The sequence below is a fragment of the Aethalodelphis obliquidens genome, unplaced genomic scaffold (assembly GCF_003676395.1).
Source record: "Aethalodelphis obliquidens isolate GAN/ISIS:26980383/991018 unplaced genomic scaffold, ASM367639v1 scaffold8, whole genome shotgun sequence".
In the NCBI taxonomy this organism is placed as follows: Eukaryota; Metazoa; Chordata; class Mammalia; order Artiodactyla; family Delphinidae; genus Aethalodelphis; species Aethalodelphis obliquidens.
The window spans coordinates 20325156-20348527 of record NW_020837952.1 but is presented as its reverse complement, the minus strand read 5'-3'; the positions used below and the strand labels follow the sequence as shown (position 1 = coordinate 20348527).

The 23372-nt window shown below is 36.4% G+C and overlaps 1 protein-coding gene across 1 annotated transcript in view; it reads right to left on the bottom strand.

Annotated features, from left to right (window-relative positions):
• Positions 1 to 23372, bottom strand: part of TRHDE (thyrotropin releasing hormone degrading enzyme) — a 398603-nt gene that overhangs the window by 99240 nt on the left and 275991 nt on the right. The window contains exon 7 of the mRNA XM_027107052.1: positions 17965 to 18030. Within this exon, the coding sequence (XP_026962853.1) occupies positions 17965 to 18030 (66 nt within the window). The remainder of the gene's footprint in view (positions 1 to 17964; positions 18031 to 23372) is intronic.

Sequence of the window (23372 nt, the reverse complement as noted above, 5' to 3'; positions counted from 1 at the left end):
TATGTCACTGTGAATGTGTTATTTAGTTATGGCTACTTGGCATTTTTTTTTCTGATTCCAAAGTGGAAAAATCAATAGAAAACAGTGTTTTATATTATGAAACAGTGTCCCCTCCTTCATCTGAAATTCCATTATCTCTGCAACACCTAGGTAGTAGACAAAATCTTAACTTACATCATAGTACTAAAACTGGAAAAATTTTGCTGACTCCTTTCAGTACTTTATGTAGAGTGGAGTACTTTGGGGATAATTAAAGTTGGGGAAGCAAATTTTCTGAAATACAAATTGTAGCACCTGTGACAGATTCAGCTTTCTTGCTAACTCACAGCACAGCAAACGGCAACTCCCACTTAATCAGACTGCTAGAGATGCAGTACTCAACACTAACTTAGCAACCACAAATTCATCGTCATCATCAGGTGTTAGGAATAACTTTACTGAAAAAATACAAGCCTGAATGACCAATCTGAATCCTAACCTTAGCTTTGAACATGCCACATGAGGCATTTTCAATTAGAACTCAAGGACCAGGATTTAAATCAGCTATTTCAGATTCAGTTGTCAGAATTATTTTTTATGCTTGTTTATCACTTAAGTGAATAAATTTGGGGAAAATAGGAATTATGAAACATAAATTTTATTTTAAATAAATAATAATAATGCCATAATAATAAAGTTTTAACATTAGAACTATTTATTATTGGATTCTGTTTATGTACAGTGCTGCTAGGATAATCAAAGAGAGGGAGCAAAGGAATACTACCCAGACCTTGAAAGGTCCAATGCATAACTACAGGCTTGGTCCAATATATAACTACAGGTTTCTCTTCACACACAGATCATAAAAATCCAACGGTTCATGATATGAGTTGACCTTGGCCCAATACTGATCATCAACTTGAGCTCTTGGTTCCCTCCCCAATTCAGAATAAAGTTCAAATTTACATTTCAAGCAGGCTGAAATGGCAATTATCCAAGTTTAGGAAGGTGCTCCAACTTGTCTGCCTCAGTATTCAGGGCAGATCACATGCCTTCTTGGACTCCCAGCAGCCCCAGTTTTCGGGTGTTACTGGAATCCTACATATGTCACTTCTTTTCTCTGTTATAAAACTCAAATGTTTTCCTTAGTTATTTTAACCTTCCTCTTGCACAAATATAGTCATATTTTGAATTGAGGAAATTTTGCTTTGTCTTTGTAGAATTACAAAACCACTTAAAAGAATAGTGAGTGTGGTTTTTTGATGATCAATCATTTATTTATTTGCCCATTCCACAAAATGTTTGGTGCACTTTGCATGTGCCAGGCAGCTCACCAGGTGCTGGAGCAACAGTGGTGGAGAGAAGTTTACTGAGAATAACTAGAAATACTGAGATGCGATTTGTGTAGGAAGGTTTCTATGACGGAAACTGGGGAAGTCTTGGTACAATAACCACTTGATAAGATGAATCAAATATTTGGTATGAGATTGAATAAGAAGATTTTAAGTTCTGGTCAAACCTACAAGTCAATGAATATGGACATGGCTGGAGTTATGAACCTGAAATGAAAATTTATATTTATATGTATGAAAGTCAATCAGCAGTAGATTTGACATAATATAAAGTAGAAGAATGATTTAATATTAACACTGGAAAGAGAATTGTGGGTTCTCTATACAGAGTATTTCAGAAACAGTAGAGTTGTTGAAAAGAGTAAAACAAAGATGACCACTAGAATATTCTTAAGGAACATAACCAAAAATATAAACTGATTAAAAGTTAAAAGCAGGGACTTCCCTGGTGGCGCTGTGGTTAAGAATTGCCTGCCGATGCAGGGGACACGGGTTCAAGCCCTGGTCCGGGAACATCCCACATGCCATGGAGCAACTAATCCAGTGCGCCACAACTACTGAGCCTGCGTGCCACAACTACTAAAGCCTGCACACCTAGCGCCTGTGCTCCGCAGCAAGAAAAGCCACCGCGATAAGCCCACGCACCGCAACAAAGAGTAGTCCCTGCTCACCGCAATTAGAGAAAGCCTGCGCGCAGCAACGAAGACCCAGTGCAGCCAAATAAATAAATTTATTTTAAAAAAAGTTAAAAGCATGTTAAGCAAAAGTATATTCTGATACATAAAGTGCAGGAGTGGGGGTCTGACTGTCTTTGTTCAAATCCATATTCCAACAGTCCCTAGTTGTATGATCTCTGGCAAATCACTTAACCTCTTTGTACCTGTCTTCACATCTAGAAAATAAGGATAATAAAAGTACCTGCTGCATAGAATTTTTCTGAGAAATAAATGATTTAATATCTGTACAGTGTTAAAAAGCGAAGAGTGCTTAACACAGTAATGTCTATTCAATAGACAGTAGCTGCCAGAATCTTATTAATCATTTCAGGTTACAGGTTGGAAAACTGAGTAACAAAAGCAAAAGCATCAGTAATGATGAAAACAATATTTGCCTCCCTTTTAGCACTAAGTTGCTTTATATTTTATTTCATTCAATCCCAAGATGACATTTATGAGTTAGATGTTATCAACAACACTTAATAAATCAAAATACTGGAACTCAGAGACTCCAGCCCATGTCCAAACCCCATATCTGTGCACACAACTGCTGACCCAAATCCGGTATCTACGAGATGACACACAGGTGACTAAGAGTCATGTTCAAAGCTGAACTCATGTCCTCCCCTATATCAGCTCCTTTTGGGAGCCCTTCCCCAGGGATGACTCTTCCATCCACCTCAACCAAGGAGTCATCTTTGATGCCTTTCTCTCCCTTTCCACCACATTCAAGTAATGATGCACATCCTAAACAGCCCCTAATATTCCCCCTTCCTTTTAGCTGTTTGACAGCCACTCTACAGTATTTTGCCCAGATGACTACTACTGCTACTACTTCTGCTTTGTCCCTTTCAAATCTAATCTCTTTCACGCAGTCATGCATGAATAATTTTCATCAAATATACATATGAATCCCTGCTGCCTTCAGAATATAGTCCAAACATACCTCAATGTAACTTAAAGGTGTCCCTCATAGTCTGGTCCCTCTGTACCTCTCCAATCTCATCCATTACTTTGTTGGCCCCCTGCCTCAACTTAACCATTTTCACCTTTCTTGCAGATGTCTAATGCTTATTTTCTCCCTTTTCTAGTTCCCTGCACAAGCAGTTCTCTACACACTCTTTTCTCCTTTGCCCATTTAAATTCAATTCAATCTCCAGGGCTCAAGTTTGCATGTCCTTCGGGAATCCTTTCTTGCCCATTCTCACCCCCTTCCTAATTCTGAGTTAAGCACCCCTCTTATATTCTTACATGCTTCACCATATAAGAGCAATTATCACACTGTTATAATTGCCTGTTTACTAGTTTTACTGCCCACATAGTCTGTAAACTCCATGAGAGTGAGGACCCTGTGATTCCTGTTTACCACTATTTAACCAGCATCTATGTGCCCAGCCTGGTACCCCGTAGATGCTCAATATATTTGTGTGATTTCTGACTTTCCTTATGCAATATGCCTTTCTGCTGACAGCTGACAATGCAGTAAAGAGAGATTTCTTGTACCTATCATGTTCCCCCTAAATGTCATATTTAAACACTAAATACTTAATTTATTATTTCAGTGAGTATCTGTCGGATATATAACTTGCAACGATATAAGCAACTGGCCCTGATGTCATCAAAAGACTGTAAACTATTGGGTATGAGACCGTTTTTTGTTTAACTTTCTTTGCTAACAAGTGACACGGTTCATAACATTTTATATATAAAAGCCAATGGGACTAATAAAGACAAGGGGAAAAGTAAAAAGTGAGCTGAGGAAGTAAAGCACTATTATCTTTTAAGATTTATGTGGAAATAATTATGGAATACTTTCTCTACTATTAACGAGCCCTTCAGCATGTTGAAACAGAGGATCAACCATATAAATGGTTTATTCCTCAGGACACGGAGGGACAGTTTGATAAAAATCAAAGAGGTATGGACTGGCTTGTATGTGTTCAGCTGCAAATAACAAAAAGTCCACCCTGGGATGACTTTTTTAATAACAAGATTTATTCTTTCCTACCATAAGAAGGTAAGATAGAGCCGCAGCTCTTTTCCTATGGAATTCTTTTGGCCCCATCTTTACCTAAGTTTTGGCTTTCTCCTCACATTTGGGGCTAGATGGCTGTAGCAATCCCACGCATTCAGATGTAACATCACAGAGGAAAATATGGAATTTTTTCCTGAGAATCTCTGTTTAAGAATCAGAAAAACTCTCCCTCAAATCCTACATCAAACTCCCCACGTTTCCCGTTTAGCCAAATTCTATCATGTGCTCAAAACAAAATCCGTTAGTGAAATTTGGGGGGGGGGGGGATCGCACAAGTCAGGACCCAGTCCTATGAAGTATATGATTATATAGATGAGGATGAGAATCCAATCAAAATCAAAATTTGGTTTATAAGAAAGAAGAGGAGACTAGCTTATGGGTAGACCACCAACAGTGTTTTCTCCAACGAGACAAGGGATGCAAGTCCAGGCCTCAGTGACCCTGGGAAGCAGGATCCTTTCTACTTGCAAGAATAGTCTGGGAAACGCCAGGTAAATCGAGCACTGATTTTTCTGACTATGTGACAAGAAGTTTGAAGCAAGGGTTTAAAATGTTGTTCCTTTCTATTAAGAAAAATTGTACCTCAAAATATTTGTACTGGGCATTTGTCATTCTTTTGGCTTTCTGGTATTTAAACACCACTTTTATATGAGGGTGATACCTCATCATGGAATCTTAGAGGAAAGTGAGGGCTCTCTCACTTGAAATGGAAGGGACAAAATTCTAAATCCTCTCCACTCTCCGTCAGCTAAAACATGGACACAAGTGGATACTTCATCCCAGGACTGTTAATCCTACAGGATCAATGCAAAGGAGCAGCAATCACTGAAATTACATTCCCTGTAATGGTGACACTGAGGGTCCAGATACAGCCGTGCTAATGGCAGCAACGGAACCAGCCAGTACTATGACATGACCTTGGCTATGTTTCTTCATTTCTGAGTCTCCTTTAGTTCCCATTATCTGTTTTGTAAGCCTGATTCTCCACACTTCCCAATGATTCCAAGCACTGCCCTACACCCTTCCAAAAAATTCCTTTTTGCTTAATTTAGTCAGTTTCTTTCTGTTGCTTGCAACCCAAAATCCTGACTGGTACAACATTAATGGGTGATACAAAACAAAGATGTCTTACAGTTTCTTGGTTTCCTCAGCAAGAAAAATAGAAACAATCTCTCAGGACTTATGCAAAACGTAAAACAAAGAACACCCAGTTCTATTTAGTAAATCAACTGGGCTTTTATATTATTAGGTATGGAGGGAAGAGGTGGATACTTTAAAAAAAAAAGAGGCAGATAAGAAGGTCGGAAAAAAAGATACGAAAGTTCCACAGAGAAGAGTGCACAGAGAGCGACAAGAATAAAAAATAAAACTCTGCAAAACTTGTGTTTTAAGCAAAGCCTCTAGAGCAGAGGCTTTTAAATTGGGAACCATAAGGTCGAGAATTAAGTATTTGTAAGTGTGGGCATTATTAGGGTAAAGTGATCTTAAAGGGATCCATGGACAACAACAAAAGCAGATTAAAAGCTGCCAGATCACAGCAATGTCACACACGGGTTGGATAAAACCCATCTGAAGCCTAGCCACGCATTTCAGAGGATGTTTCTACGTTCCCTGACCTTGAGAAACAGAAGTAAAAGACTAAAACAGTGACAGATGACCAACTAAAACACAAGAAATCTAGGCTATATGTCAAAATATTGTTTTTGTTAATGCCTGAATACTGGTTGGAGATTATGAAATTAAGTAAAAACAAGTAGCCAAGTACTGAAAAAGCACTATGCAAAATAAAAGAATGTTTACATTTTAATTCTACTAGATAAGAAGCAAGGATAAAAGGAATAAATAATTATTAAATTTTTATTATTAAATTATAACAAGTTTCCAAGGAGGAAATCCTGTAAAACAGAAACCATTACCAAACACTCTGAGGTACAGCAGTTTCTGACCACAGGATACAATAAAAAAGAGGTGGAATTCAGGAAGGAAAGTTGTTTGAATAGCTACGATGATACTAGTTGAAAAGTCAGTTATATCATTGCTTGCAGGCCATTTTGATCTTGATTTTTTAAATGTGTGTTTAACTTAAATTTACTTTCAGAAGTTGCTTACTTAGATATAGGAATATTCAGATATTTCCATAGGAACAAAAGGGCATTTCACATGTTTTAAAAATCCATTACTCCACGTAATGAGTGTAAATTTTGTAAAATCAGTATAGTCTCTTAAAGGGCTGTGAAATATGCCAGAAAATTTTAAATCAAAACAACCTGCTAGCCCATGAAAGATTTTTTTGTCTGTTTGCCTGAAATTACAGACAATGGCGTATTCTCACTTCAGTTCTGTTTTCGCCTATCTTTTATTTAGCAATTATAGATCATACCATCAATGCCCCAACATGCAGCAGCATCACCAGAGGCGCAGTATGGCCACTGTTGAATTTGTACTCCATCCCAGAACCACCTGACAGGGTCCTACACCTGTCAGCAAAATGGCGTGAATGTTAAGTCGATAGGGGTGTTCTGGGGTACTAAAATATCCCCACCCCTCACTTCTGCTGCTAGCTTGAAATATTACTGAGACATAAAATGAATCTATTGGTAAAACTGAAGTCTGTGAATTGCTTTTTCTGAATGCCCTGGTAAAGGGTTTGGACCACAGCAAGCTCACAAAACAGATAAAGTATATCCTGGCCGGTAAGAATATACTGCCTTTTGTAAATCAAGATACCCACTGACTGCAGGCCATGTACATGGAGTTCTCTCACTCAGTCCCCGGTGCTGGTCACTCACTGAGAAGAAAATGAAACTCAGTTGAGAAAGAGGTAGTGTGTATATTCAGAAAAACTAAGAATTCAGGCCAATCCTTACCAGCCATGTGATCTTGGGTAAGATATCTATTTTCTCTAAACCTTATTTCTTCAACTGGAAAAAGTAGATAATACAGCACTTACTTGAGAACAGTGTGCATAGAAAATGACATAAAACAAGTAAAGCACTTAGGAAGAAAAAAGCCTGCCACACAAAGAACCCAAGAAACTTTAGTTATTTTAAGATCAAGCTCAAGGGAAAAAAGTCTAGAGTCAACATCTTCTTCTTCAACCCTACCTCCAAGAGAAGTCAAAATGTTCTGGAGGCCCAAGGAGATTAAGTGGACTAACTTGTAGGAGGAAAGTGCCCAGAGGACATTTTTTTTTAATTTTAAAAAGTAAAATTGCAAGAAAAAAATTTGAGGTCAAAGCTTCTTTAGACTTGAGAAAAGCTTAGAAACCTTCCCTTATCCAAGTCTGGAGAAAGAAAGAGACCGTGAGGTCTAGAACTCTGTTTTTCGCAGAGGTCTACTGAGGTGACAAGACCACTAATGGGGGGAGGGGCCCATGAAATGGGGGCACTAGTTAGGTTCCTCAGCACAAAATAGCCATACCTAAGGGAGCACTAAAGCAGCAAAGACACTAACCTCCAGGTGACCAGAAAGGCTAGGCTTGGGCAAGATACATACCGAACATTCGAGCAGCATGCACTATCTCACTTCTTTCCTGAAACTAATATGACTGACTATCAGTGTGGATGAGAACAGACGGTTCTTCGCTGTATGTTCTGGCCTGATAAAGTTCCCTGGAACATTCTCCTATTAATGGGCATAACATAAGGGGAATTCCATAAGGACAGATTAAATTTCCCATATGCTCAGAAGCATGGGGGATTTCTTTTATTCAGTGTTAAAATAATATACACTTACTAATATGTTATTTACTGTTAACATTATTAATGATGGGTATTTGTCTATCAGATCCTTCCTGTTTTTGTTTCCCTGGTTATCCAGCCTCTATTTCATAGTTTATCTTAATTCCTAACAAACAGCCTCATCTCCTTTGCAGCTCTGTTTTTCAATTAGGCTAGCTGGCAAATATCCCATTCCTGGATAAATTCAAGTATTTGCCTTCTTCAAACCTGTACCCATACAGCTGAGCATCACAGGAAAAAATAAGGCAATTGAGCAGTTGTGCTTTCTTTTTCTTTTTTTTTTTTAATAAAAACTGGTTCACAGTATTTATTTATTTTTGGCTGCGTTGGGTCTTCGTTGCTCCCCACAGGCATTCTCTAGTTTCGGCGAGCTGAGGCTACTCTTCGTTGCAGGGCGTGGGCTTCTCATTGAGGTGGCTTCTCTTGTTGCAGAGCACGGGCTCTAGGCACACGGGCTTCAGTAGCTATGGCTTGAGGGCTGTAGAGCACAGGCTCAGTAGTTGTGGTGCATGGGCTTAGTTGCTCCACGGCATGTGGGATCTTCTGGGACCAGGGCTCGAATCCGTGTCTCCTGCATTGGCAGGCGGATTCTTAACCACTGCAGCACCAGGAAAGTCCCTGTGCTTTCTTATAAATTCATAAGCACCAAACTCAAATAGGCACTCAATAAAACCAGGCAGCCATGCCTTCCTATTCTTCCCAATCCTCAGTCTTCAAATCTGTCTACTGGACAGCATTACCTCACTTTCAGCTATTGACCTTGCCTCAGATAACACTAAAAACATAGAATTTGGAATTCCCTGGCGGTCTAGTGGTTAGGATGCGGTGTTTTCACTGCCGTGGCCTCAGGTTTGATCCCTGGTAAGGGAACTAGGATCCCACAAGCCTCAAAGTGTGGCATAAATAATTAATTAATTAATTTTTAAAAAAGAATTCATCAGAAAATGAACTCCTTTATTTTCCAATTGCCAAATTTACTGGAAGGGTCTCTCCTATAAAAGACCAGTCTTTTTACTGTCTCAAGAACCAAAATCCCAGTTGTCTCTTTCTTCTGCAACATTATCAAACTCTTCTGTCCTGACTCCTTCTCTAACAGTCTAAAATGAGTACAACTGTCTCCCATCTTTAAAAAACAAAACAGAAACTTTCCTTAGCCCTTATCCTCCTCTACCTACCTACCCTGTTTTTCTGATCTCCTTCCTTGGCAAATTTAAAAAATTTTATCCTACATACACTATCTCTACTTAGGTATTTCCCATCCTCTCTTTTCTTTTTGGATTAATTTTTATTGGGGTATAGTTGCTTTGCAATGTGTGTTAGTTTCTACTGTACAGCAAAATGAATCAGCTATACATATACATATACCCCCTCCTTTTTGGATTTCCTTCCCATTTAGGTCCCCACAGGGCATTAAGTAGAGTTCCCTGAGCTATACATTATGTTCTCATTAGTTATCTATTTTACACATAGTATCAATAGTGTATATGTGTCAATCTCAGTCTCCCAATTCCTCCAGACTCCCTCTTCCCCCTTGGTATCCATGCATTTGTTCTCTACGTCTATGTCTCTATTTCTGCTTTGCAAATAAGATCATCTATACCATTTTTCTAGATTCCACATATATGCGTTAATATACATTTGTTTTTCTCTTTCTGACTTACTTCACTCTGTATGACACTCTTTAACCTATTCCACTAAAGTCATTAAGTTGCAAACTGCCAAAAGGAACACTTTTTAGTCTTTATTCTGCTCTACCCCTTGGCTGCATTTAACCTCCTTGGTTGCATTTAACCTCCTTGGTCACTTTCTTTTTATTGAAATAGGCTTTTTTCTTGACACGAGTAACACCATACCCTTGGTGTTCTGCCTGCCTCTCTTACTATTTATTCCACCTCAGCCTCTTTTACCAGCCCCCTCCTCTTCCTTCAACCTCCAACTGCTACAGCCCTTCAGGGCTTGGTCTCAGGCCTTCAACCCAGAAACTGCAGAATCATTCCTAGGTACTTTTTCTTCCTCATCTCTCAACTACCAGTCTTCACCCAATCTATCCCAAGGTCCACTTCATTCTCCCTTCAAAAAACATTTTGAATCCATCCATGTCTCTGTACATCTAACTATTTAAGCCTCTATCATCTCTCACCTGAATATTAAAATATCTTCCTAATTTTATTACCTGATTCCTCCTCTCTTGGTATGCTGATTGCTCCAATTCCAATGTATTATTACAATTAGTCAGATAACTATTTTAAATATAAATAGAGCCATGTTACATCCCAGTTTTAAAACTGTTGAATAGCCTCCCACTGCACTCAGAATAAAACCCAACCCTCTTAAGCACAGTGCACTTTGGCATCCCACAATTAGCGCCTGCCCTCATCTCCCCCTTCATCTCTTGCCCCTACTAACGATGCTCATCTACGCTAGTTTCTTTATTTTCCTTGAAAATGCTCAGTTCCTTCCCTCAGCCCTTTGCACAAGCCCTTCCACCTTTCTGGAATGATCTCCCCAGACCCCCACCTCTTTCTCATCCTTCAGAAATGAAGACACATGCCTTCTTCCCAAGAAGGATTTTCTAAACACCTAACCTAAAGTTACCTGACCCACCCCTCCATATGTTATCACACAACATCCGATTTTTTTCCTGCCTAGCATTTATCACACTTAGTAAATAGGCCTGTATTTGCTTTTTTCCTTTTTAGTATCAATCTTATCCAGTGATATGATTCATGAGATCAGGGGGCATATCTGCTGTGTGCAGCATGCCCTGAATGCTTGGTATTTATCATAGTGTCTAACATTGAGTGGCTATGTAATAAATATGTGTGGAATAAATGAATAACTGAACATATCTGATGGGTGAACAACATGGATATAAAACTAAAGAGAGCTGATGCAGCAAGAGAAATCACAATTTTGGTTTATTAGCACAAAGCACTAAGAAAAGTTTTTAATACTAAAATGAGTTATTGCTCTTAAGGGGGGGAAAATGATCTGTAACATAATCATAGAGAGAGATCTTGAGCAGAAGAGAAAAGATGAATACGAGAGACTGATTGCAAAAGGAAATGAGATGCAGGATGACACATGGATATCCCCATTTCTTTGTGTGTCATACTAACACAGAGCCTTCTCTTCCATAGACAGAAACACAAAAGTAGATCAACATGGAATTTTGAATACATTTGAACCTTTTGTAAGATAGGTTCTAAATATATAACTTAGGATAGGTCTTTATAGCACTCCTCTTAAGCCACTAATTTATAACATATGGTTTTTCAGAACGATAATTTTGACATTTAGATATGATAGGGAAAAGAAGTTGCATAAATGTTATGGTTCATTATTTTTATAACTATTGAATATTTATAAATAGTTATGTTATAAAAAAGTAGAACTTCAGTTTTTTAAACAGATAAACACATGGATAAATATGTCATAAAAAAGTAAGTGATAAGAGTGAAATGCAAGAGAATATATGGAAGTTTTCAACCTCAATTGTGATAAAAATATATACACTGAAATAGCAATTTTTTACTTACTAAATTAGTAAGAAATTTATTTTGAAAATAAGACACAATGTTGTTTGCTTAGTGTATTATAAAAAGAGAACTTTCAAACTTTATTTCTACCATTATATATTGGCTTAATATTTCAGAAGAAAAATTGATAATATGCTTCGAGAAATATAGATGAAAAGACAATCAAAATATAATGGGAAAATCTATAATTTAAAAATTGTTACAGTGTTGTTTATTTAACAAAAATTGGAAAGTAATCTAAATGTTTGCCAACAAGGAAAAAGCTAAAAATATTATGTACATCTATGCCATAATACTAGTATTGAACTATATACTAGAACCACCAAGCAATTATGAAAATGTGAGTAAAAAAGAAAAAAATCCTTCCCAACCTAGAAGGTTTCTTTAGCATCAAAACTTTCAACATTGCCAAATATATACTTCTAGGCTATTACATGAACATTCTGAAATGAGAACATAAAATAAGAGAAAAAATAAATTAAAAAAGGAAACGAAAGAAACCTGCTGATGCAAGAGCTAAGTAGGTTAGAGAAAAATGCCTCTAAGGCAAGTTTATTGTGCCTCTGAACTAACGATCTAACCAAATGGTAACGTTTACAAGGAGGGAGAGAGTGTTTGCAGATAGGTATACATACCCCAGTGTGTGCAATTCACTGATCTGTATGCATTTACACACATACCAATATACGAATATATCACCCATTAGCCGAATGTGTCAAATCATTTCACAAATATATTTTAAAGATATCAAAAACATCATTTTATAGTATCAACCCTATGAGTTAAAATGAATAACGTATCTTGAGCTCTTAACTAACAGGCAAAAGAAAACCAGTAAGAATAAGTTTCTAAAGCCTCCCATCAAGCTGGGTAAATGCTTGTGGGATGAACAAATAGAGATATATGTCATTACTAATGAAGGCTTTTTAGTTAATGCCATATAGTCACAGTAGTCAACTAACAACATTTAATTCAGAGGCAAAATGATAAGGATTCAATCAGTAGCTGTACACAAAAAAATTCATTGAAATTGAGGAACAGAAGTTATTTTCTCTGATTGAGAAATACGAATAGCTATTGCTATTTAATTTTTTAAAGTACTTGATTTTTATTAGAGATAGTATTCTTGATTCTCAAATCCATGGAATCTTTCCTTAAAACTAATATTTTTCTCTGTAGCGTAGTCATTAATTTTAGCTTTGTAGTTGGTCTTTAATAAGTTAAATGTTAATTAGGTCAAATCCAATGACTAAACATCATCAATGATAGTATTATTATCACATGGTATTGACTGATCACAAGAAATTATTATGATGAGTTAACCTTTCTACCTATACCATACCTAAAACTGCACAGTGATTTAAATGAAACACGGAGAAATTGAACAAAACCTATCTATGGTCATTTAATTTTAGATTAAGCATGATTCAGCTTCCATCTGGATAAAAGCACAATACAATCTCTTCAGAAAGGAAATTAACTTTGACACATGGTCTCTGTTCCTCTGTTATTTCCTGACTTTTCATTTATCTAAAAACCTACATGCAAGGGAGCAAACACTCTTTCACAAACATAAGCTTGCAGTTTTCAAATAAAAATCCTGTATACATATGTTAACATATAACTTCTCACTGGAACACAAGTTATTGAGTTTGTTGTTGCTACTAATAAACCCTATAGCTTTGTGCTGTCATTACCTTTAAGCTATCAGAATTTTATGAGCACAAACCAATAATAATGATATTTCCCTTTTGCTTTTTATCCACACCTCATTGCCTTACACTGATTTGCATAAGCAATTTCCACCCTGATAATTGGAGGCAAACATCTTTTTGTAGGTTACCTTATGGAAAAGAGCAGTTAAATACTAATCAAGAGAAATCTTTCTTTATTCAATCATATTTTAAATGATATTGAATTACCCTCATTGGATAAGCAGGAGGGTGACTCACTTTCTGACATGGATTTCAGAGTGAGTTATATCAAGTTTAGCAATGATCTTTCTTCATAATTTCAGTTCCCTGGTATTGCCTCATAACAACATGAAGAATGGTACTGCCAGATCATTAAAACAATATTGTTTTGTTTGAAAAGAAAAAGCAGTAGTTATGTACTAATTATTTTTTAATAGCTACTGAGCCAATCAATGTTATCTGAGGATTTCGAAATTATAGCTTTATTCTTTTATTTCCAAAAAACTCAAAGAAAAATTTAAAAACTTACTAGGGAGATTAAAACAAGTAAAAATGAACTAAGAAAGGTTAAATTCATGTGAAAACAATTCTATCTAAAAGAATCCTTATCTGAATTATTTACTTTAAAAATAAGCCTAGAATACTTATGTAAGAACGAGGATTTGAGCTGTGGAAGCTTAAATTATAAAAACAAGGTAAAAGAAGTAGATCCTAATTTACTGGATCTATACACATAAACATTGCTACATATGGGCGAAAACTAATATATATGTACTTAAACAGTAAGAAGCCTAGGAAATTAAAAATGTGAGAATTTCAGAAAGACTCAGCAATTCTTACAGTAATAGGGTTTGAGCATGATGTGAACTAAAATGACACACAGAACACAGTGCCACCGAAGCCAACTGAAGAAAGTGATTCAAGGACTTCTGGGTTATGACGGTGAATTGAACAACCACATCTAAGTTCACTCCCTCCCAAAACCTGACTAGGGCTACACTGAGTGTATGGGTGTTGTTTCTTTGTGACACCAAAATTTCTTGATTTTCTGAAATCTAGCGGTGGCTTTCCTGACTTTCACTTCACTAACCCTCCCAACAGGGTCAAAGCCAAATAGTCTTAATACTCAGATGATTAACTGAAGATTCAAGGACACTTTTGCACATCTAGTTAACAAATTTTCCCATCAAATTGAAATAGCTGTCCTAAATTAAAGTATCAAACCCAAATTGTCTAGCTAGTAAAATGCATTAAATGTCTTAGATGCAGAGAATCTGAAAGATGAAAAAAGAGAGCATTTAATTCTACTCTTGCATTTTGTAACTATAAAGTCAGAGGCCACAAAAGGTTTAGTGACTAGCAGAAAGCCCATCATTAATTAGAAACAGGAATAAGAATTGTTTCTCTCTACTTATTCCATTGCCTCTTGTGTCCCAAAATATGCCAGCTATTGATTTGGGAAATCGATTATGGAAGAACAATAGCTATACAGAGTTTGCAAAAATACAAATATTTCTATGTTTTTAAAAGTGTTTTATTTACAAGTGGCATACATGGTCCAACAAGGGTTCAAGCTTCGTTTGCTGTGTTTCGTTTTCAATTTAAACATCAAAACAAAACAGAAGCTGGCATTAATGGTAGTCAGGACTAATTTTTTATGATTGTATATACTGTCTATTACATTCTAAATAGATAGAATGTATGTTCTGCAAAATTATGCAAGACTGAACCATTTAAGCATCAGACAAAATTCAAGAAATAAGGGAAGTAGACCAAAAAATCAAGAAGATGAGACCAAGGGAAGTTGTGATTATTCACTATAAAAGTGTTTACCACCAGACTTTCTGATAGCTGATCAAATGGATTTATGGGTACCAGGAGTCCCTTCCTACTGCAGGATATATGTGTAAGTTGAAACCTGAAATATGTTGTCCAATACAAAATATTATAAAAGTTAGAAAAATGTAGTTGAATCCATACTCAAATACTTGCTAAGTTAAATATAAACATGTGAACTGACCCATCTTTCTATATTATTATATTTAGTATACAAATATATTTATAGTTTATTTTATATCTATGTATATTTATTATGATATATCATATATTTATTTAAATTATATTTTAAATTTATATTGTGTAAATATATCATATTTTATATATTTGTGGTTGTATTTGTAAAAAATGTTTGCTTTGTTCCCAAAAGAGCTTAAGATGGTTAATTAGGATATAGAAAATACAAGAGAACACAAGTTTTAGAAGAAACCACCATTATACTATTGTCCTTGTGTGAAACATCAGGGCTAAGGTCCAAGTACTAAAACAAAAAGAAAAGAAAAAGGAAAGGAAAGATGGAGGAGGGAAGAAAGAAGAAAGGAAGAGAGGGAGGAAGGAAGGGAGGAAGAGGGAGAGAGGGAGGGGAAAATATATGAAAAATATACTATCTGCAACTTGGGATGCCTACATCTATAAATCTAACCCTGGCTCTGTCTGCAAATATAAACTTCCATTTGTCAACACAGAAATATCCATGGTTAATGTAAAGACAGTTAATAGATTTTCCAGCAGAGGTAAGTGCTGACAGTCCAGATTAGCTCTTTCAACAACATGTAAACCAAGACTCCCCAGAGCCTTGTGGATGGGAAATATATTAATATCAACTCTGTGACCACTCAGTACCATACATGAAGTGTCTGTACAGGAGGTCATTTCCAAACTGTATTCCATACATCTTCCTGCACAAGAGATGATAACTTATCACTTAGACATAGGGATCTACTGTAAACTAATCCAAACTGCTGATGATACACTAAATAGACATAGGGATCTACTGTAAACTAATCCAAACTGCTGATGATACACTAAATCAGTGTGAGTGATGAGTATAAATAAAGCTGCAAGGGAAGTACCGAAGGATAAAGATCTCTCTGATCAATGAGATGTCACAAGGCAAATGAAATGCAATGTTGACAAACACAAGAGTCCCACAGTTGAAAATTAACCAAATCAAGTATCAGAGCATAAAGGCACACACATTAAAACAAGGTTCAAATGAAAGTTTAATATAAGGGGGGTCAGAGGGTATAGTCTAACTGTTTCAGATAAAACTGAACGGACTGGGTCAGTAGAAAAGGGTGAATTAAATATTGATGTATTTTGCGTACTATAGAAATTGTGACAAGATAAAGAAAAATGTTGCAAAACAATAATTCTTTCCAGATAACATAACTATAGTTATTCAATCTGCCAAGCAAATCTATACACACAAGTGAGAAAAAAAACCAATAAAAATTGTATACAGAAAATGATTTCACATCAACTTGCTACTAGGAAATCAAATTCAGTTTGTGTAGCCCTTATGAAAGCTTAGATATTCTGTGGAACTGTACTGTCATGCTACATCTTCAGTGGGAAAAACAAAGGAGTGGGGATAAGGAAGGATGTTTCTCCAGACAGTTGATATTCATGGAGGGCACACCTAGAGAAAAAAGATTTTCCTAACTATGTGATCAGAATAGAGACTTTAGCACCCGGCAGACAGGTTCAATTGAATTCAGCTATTCTGAAGGTGTCCCTAATGGGAAGAGCTGATTTTAAAGTAAATTTCAACCCCTGCTGGGACAATTCGGTAAAAAAACTTTCTAAGGGAAATTATTCTTCAAGAAATTTATATATTTTTTTCTCTGTTGTGTTAACGTATTTATAGCTTTGTCATAACATATTTAACTCTTGCTTTGTATTTTATCTTTTGGTTTATTTTGGGTAAAGACAGAATTACACTACTAAAATATGACCTGATCCCATATGTAGTTTATTTAAATTTCAGAATGAAAAGCTTACTAAGAAGAGCTAAGATTGATTGCTCTCTCTGTCTTAGCATAATTGTATTTCAGGTGAACATCAATTTACTTTAAGGACACTTCTAAGTAGAACGCATCATAAATAATTCATCAATCACAGCTGCCAGGAACGTGATTTACTCCAACAGATTCAATGGAATAAAAGTTCTATTTTTCTATATTTGCTTTCAAGAATTTAAGAATCCTCCTTTTCTAAGAATCTACTCCCAGATTCCATACTTCACACTATAAATGTATTATAATAAAACTGTTTCTTTTCCCCCCCTTTTTTTAAAACAGTGCATTTTCTAATTTAAAAAACATTTAAATATATTTGGAAAAAATAACAATCTATGTATGTCAACATTAAAAGAGCAAACAACATAAAAGGCACATATCTGAAAAAAAGCGTTAAGAATTTCTCAAATACATAATTCTAAGAAGGCTAACAACTTGTTTTCACTTTATATGAACTTTTAAATGGAAGAAAAAGGAATCAGACTTTCATAAAATCTTGTATAGAATACTTAGGATCTAATATATTTGAAAATTACTTCAGTTTTAAAATGCATATTAAAGAGATTCTAAATGGTATAACAGTTGGAGTTTTGTGGGTTGGTATGGAATCTTGTCTACCACTTTCATTTGTCATGTGGAACGACACTGTTCACCTTATTCATCTTAAAGTTTTCCATCAAATTCAGCATTTTTGTATTAGCAATTTCCCAAGCTGTGAAATATCTTTAAAATAAATACAGGAGGGGCTTCCCTGGTGGCACAGTGGTTGGGAATCCGCTTGCCAATGCCGGGGACATGGGTTCGAGACCTGGTCTGGGAAGATCCCACATGCCACGGACCAACTAAGCCTGTGCGCCACAGCTACTGAAGCCCGCGTGCCTAGAGCCTGTGCTCCACAACAAGAGAAGGCCGCACACCACAGCAAGGAGTGGCCCCTGAAAGCCCGTGCGCAGCAACGAAGACCCAAAGCAGCCATAAATAAATAAATGGGAAAAAAAATAAATGCAGGAACAAGGAAAAGTGTAAGAGAAAATAGAAAGCATTTTACTTACTTGCAAACCCCTCTGAAATACGGAATGGCCCATAAAATTAGCCAGCATTCTAATTAAAGCAGCACCCTGTAAGAAAGAGTATTTTTTTAAAAGAAAAGAAAAAAACATTTCAACCAAGTCACATGATTCTAAAATTATTCCATACCCATAAAAAATAATTTGCTTCATTCATGCTATTTTATTCTTTAAAATAGTTAAGAAATAAGAGAATTATGAATGAAATACTTCACTTAGAGGTAACAATTGCATTTTTTGTTTTGTGGATCTAAAAGTTTTGTGGATATAAAACCAATGACTTCAAAATAGAAGTCTCTTGGATAAAATCTCTCAGAGCAATAATAAGCTGTAATTCAGGAATAATAAAAGTTTTACTGAGCACTGTATATGACGAAGTTAATAAGACATGGTTCATGTACTCACAAGTTCATAATCTAGTAAGGGAGGGACAACCATGTTAATAAATAATCATGTTAAAACATAGCTTTGAAGTAACACAGCTACATACTCTACCCTTGGTCCAATCAAGAATAATTTAGCCATAGAAGTGGACAGTAGGAGTGCCAAGCAGTCAGACTGCTTGGGTTCAAATCCTGGCTCTGGCATTACCCTCCATGTTTACCCAGGAGAAGTATTTAACCCCTCTGTTCCTCACTTTTCTCAGTTGTAAAGTGTAGGCAATAATAGTCCCAATTTACTATGGTTGTTCTGAAATTTAAATATATTACTGTATGTAAGCAGTTCAAGCTGGGTTTGAAAAACAGTAACCATGATAGAAATATTAGTTGTCAGTATTATATCAAGCTAATGATTTTTATTTCCTGTTTCTTTTTCCCTTTTAGAGTCTTCTATAAATCCATATACAAGTAGAACACTTACGTGGCTGATATAAATATTTAGACTAATAGAAGAAAATACTAATTTAAGAGTCTATCTCACTTTGAGAACAGTTATTTTATTGTAGAGCAATATCAGTGCAAAAAGCCTGACATGTAATCAATGTGAAACATTCCAAGAAATGATGGCTAAGCCTGGATGATCACAAATCTGTATGTAAAATATAAATAAGCCTTCAAGGAGATATTACAATCTGCACCAAATTGTATGAAGCAGTGAATTATAAGCAGCAAAAGTTTAAATATAAATGATAGCCTGGTTTTAAGGGAAATAAATCCCTTTATGACTACATTTCCCACTTCATACTCGTTACAAATTCGTACCTGTCAATAACTAATTTCTTACCAGGTATCTCTTTTTTATAAGAGAATCATAAGAACCACATATAGACTCATCCTGCCTGGGGCTGGACTGCAGCAGCCAGTACAGAGATGCAAGAATGAATTTCCATTGTTTGTTACCAGAATTGTTTCCTGTAATTCCAAATTTTTAATGCAATACAGTACTCAGGCTCCTGAATCACCATTAAAGAAATGTCTCAAAAACTTTCAGTCATCACCACAGTTGCTCTCAAAACTGGTATTTTATTCACAACTCAACAAATGATGAGCTGGACAAGCCATAGAGTTGTATGCCTCTTCTGGTATATTTTCTTCCCACACCTTCTACTCTTTGCTCTTTCTTTTGCTTCTTAGTCTGTATCTTCTGCACACTTGTATAAATCCATAAAATATAAGCATTTATGATTCAATCTGGGGACCAGGTTAGAATTCCCTTTAGAACTTATCAACTCTGCTCCTTGAATTTCCTTCAGAAGCTCCCCTCCTATATATTTCCCAATCTAATCTATCTACCCTGAGGGTAGAAACTGTCAGTTCGGCAGAAAAACTAACCCTTGCCACCCAGGGTGTGAGACAGAATCTCGAGCAGCCAACTCAAACTTTCCTTCAGTACAGAATAGCCATCTTCAGATGATTTAAGTGCTTCCCTCTAGGTAACAAAGACTTGGTCTCTTGTCGGGCTGTAAGCTGTAAAAACTATCAATTTAGCATGGGCTAATGGCAAAAGAGTTCTTCCTAACCATAAAGAATGTACCGGGCTTCCCTGGTGGCACAGTCATTGAGAATCCACCTGTCAGTGCAGGGGACACGGGTTCGAGCCCTGGTCCGAGAGGATCCTACATGCCAGGGAGCAACTAAGCCCATACGCCACAATTACTAAGGCTGCACTCTAGAGCCTTCAAGCCATAACTACTGAAGCCCGTGTACCTAGAGCCTGTGCTCCCCAACAAGAGAAGCCACCGCAACGAGAAGCTCGCGCACTGCAACGAAGAGTAGACCCTGCTCGCCACAACTAGAGAAAAGCCCGCACGCAGCAACGAAGACCCAACGCAGCCAAAAATTAATTAATTAAAAAAAAAAAAAGAATGTACCCATTTTCCTGTCTAGGTTGAGCTGTAGCAGAGTACTAACAGGAAAGAAAATCTGGAAATATAATCAATATTTCAAAGTTATATAATATTACTGAACTCCCTATTATTATTATATTGTATAATTTAATTAACTTTTCAAAAATATGTCTGTCTTGTCAATTTGAACATTTTAAGTTCTCCAGAGTAGTATGCATGCGTTCTTCTATATTTAACTAGCCTTTTCTTTCCAAAGCTCAATTTTAAAAATCTCTATTTCATAGAACTTCATAGGCAGATGGGCTCTCCAAGTGTCATCATGCAGCCAACACACACTAAGTACCTACTATAGATGGGTTATAACAAAGATCGTACCTTTTAATGCAGGCAAAACTCATTGTAAACCTTTGTTCAAAAAAGAAAACAATGAATCCCCTTTCATTGTGTCTTTAAAATATTTTTCCACCAAAGTAAATATAATTTACAACATTGTAATTTATACTCACTTGTGATTCAAAATTCTAGCCCCAATCAAGCAAACTGGATGTTACATAGCCTAAATAGCTTTATGGGAAATAAATACACTATTTCTGCAAGATCTGTATAATTCTGAAACTTAATCAAGAAAACATCACTGTATTTGCTATACTAAAGTTCAGAGAGATATTAGGATGGAAACTACTACCTGATTTTTAAAAAAAATTTTTTTTAGTATTTATTTATTTAGGCTGTGCCTGGTCTTAGGTGCAGCATGCAGACTCTTCGTTGAGGCATGCAGACTTCTTAGTTGCGGCGTAAACGTGGGATCCACTTCCCTGACCGGGGTTTGAACCCAGGCCCCCTGTATTGGGAGTGCGGAGTCTTACCCACCGGACCACCAGGAAAGTCCCACTACCTGATTTTTTTAAGGTTTCATAAAGAATATTCTACAAGAATACGATTATAAACCCATTAGTCATTTAGTAATTTTTGTACTTGTGGTATCTTTTTCATATACGTTCATAGCTAAAATTTCTTTTATTTTACATGAAATCATTTGCATGCATGTCAGTCTCAAAGACAGTAAACATCTCCAGAGAAACGACTGTGTCCTTATGACTTGGGACCCCTGTTCCCTCTGCCTGGCTGAGAAAGCTTCTCCTTAACACAATGAGAGAGGAAGACAAATTAGTTGCACACATAGCAATTACTTATTGTATTTGTCATTCTAGAAGACTACTCAGCCAGGATAGACAGTTTATTACTTTATCTTATCTTTGTACTTCAGTGATAAGTAATCACTTTGAAGAGAGGAAGATCTTCTCCACTACTTTGTTCTTTTAACATATGCTTACTGAGGAAGGCTGCGTGCTCAGGATCCTATAAAGCATAAATAGGAATGCCACAAGTCTCTGTCCTCAAGGACCTCAAACCCTCCTAAGTGAGATGAGAAGATACAACGTAGTATAAGATGAATGACAAAAGAAATAAAATATTCTACAGTGTTTCAGAAGAGAGGGAGGATGAAGGGTAAAGAGGATCTAAAGAAGTGCCACTTGTGTTGCACTCTGAAGGATGGATGGGATTCCATGAGCAAAGGTAAACACAGAGCATGCATGCTATGGGAGGAACAGCCTTTGTGTGATGCCATGCAGGTGTGAAAGCGAAAAGCACAAGTGGCTAAGGTAATACTGAAAGACAAAGGGCTTACAACCAGGTGATAGAAGATTCAATGGAATATAAGATTGAAGCAGTTCTTAGAGAAGATTGAATACCAGGACTAAGACATTTGAACTCTGTTAGAGGATCAGGAAGAATTTTTGGAAAAGTGGTTAAAAAAGTGAGGACTCATCTCTAATACTCCAAGGAGGAAGTAAAATAACCAGGAGCAAATGGTAGCAGTGAGGATAAAAACCAGAGATAGGTTTAAGCAAGAGAACAAAAATCATTTTAAATCTGAACGCCTGAGTGACTAGAAGATGATATTAGCAGATATTTGGAATTTAAAAGAAAGTGTTAGGTGAATATGGTAGCATTCATTTGAAACAGGTGGAGTTTGAGGAACAACTAGGGAACCAGAGGAACAGAAGGAAAATGTGACCATAGGAATGAAATTAACTGGAAGGTTTTGACTGAAGACATAAATTAGAATTTGTAGGGGGTGAGATTGCCAAAAGAACAGTTCTGAGGTCTTAGTGAGGGAGATAGAAAACAGAATTTAGAAACTATGGACTCTGTATGACTTGCACTTGAGTGCCTGTAATAAGCACTCAATGAATACCTGTTGAGAAAATCAATGAAAAAAATTGAAATGAAGAGCAAAGGATGACACACTGTGATTGAAAAAAACAAATAGAAGGAGAACTGGGTACACGTGGTGGCAAAGAAAACATATTTTAAGAATAAGTGCTTCAGTTTTAACGAAAAAAGATAGCTAAGACCAAAGTAGGTCACGTTTAAGAGAGCTATTTAAATAGACTTGGTGTGAAAGCCAGATTGCAAAATAATGGAAACAGAGGAAGAAAAGAGAAAGCAATAAGCATGTTCACATGAGGCTTGTTTGTGTTTTTGTTCTTAAAAATGTGGGAGAAAATTTCATGCAAAGAAAAGATAATCTAGTAGAGAAAGGTACTATTAGATACACAGTAGATCGAGAGATGGTTGCCGGAACAAAACTCTAGGAGAGCCAAATAAGAAGAGAATTAGGGTTAGTCTTGGAAAAGGATAAGGACAAATTTCCTCTGAGACAGGCCTAAGACAGAAAATGGAAGTAAAAAATAAGTTAAAATTTTTGAAGTATAAAACAATGAAGTTGACGAAATAGACTGTAAGCCTCACTGAGGTGGAGACTTGGTCTGTGTGACTCACCACTGTAGATTCACTGCAAAAAACTTTCTGGCACACAGCAGGTTCTCAATAACTACTCAGTGAGAGATGGCCTGTCACTCTTCAGTAATATAGGAGATGTGGTCCCAAGATTATGTGATTTCAAAGTGTAGAACTAGGTTTGAATTAACTCCAGTGAGAAGGTAAAAAGGAGTCCAAAACATGTAGAAATGTGCAGAAAAGTCCTAGTTTAAGTTATTAATGACATAGTTGTCATTCATTAAGCAACTGTTATGTGCCA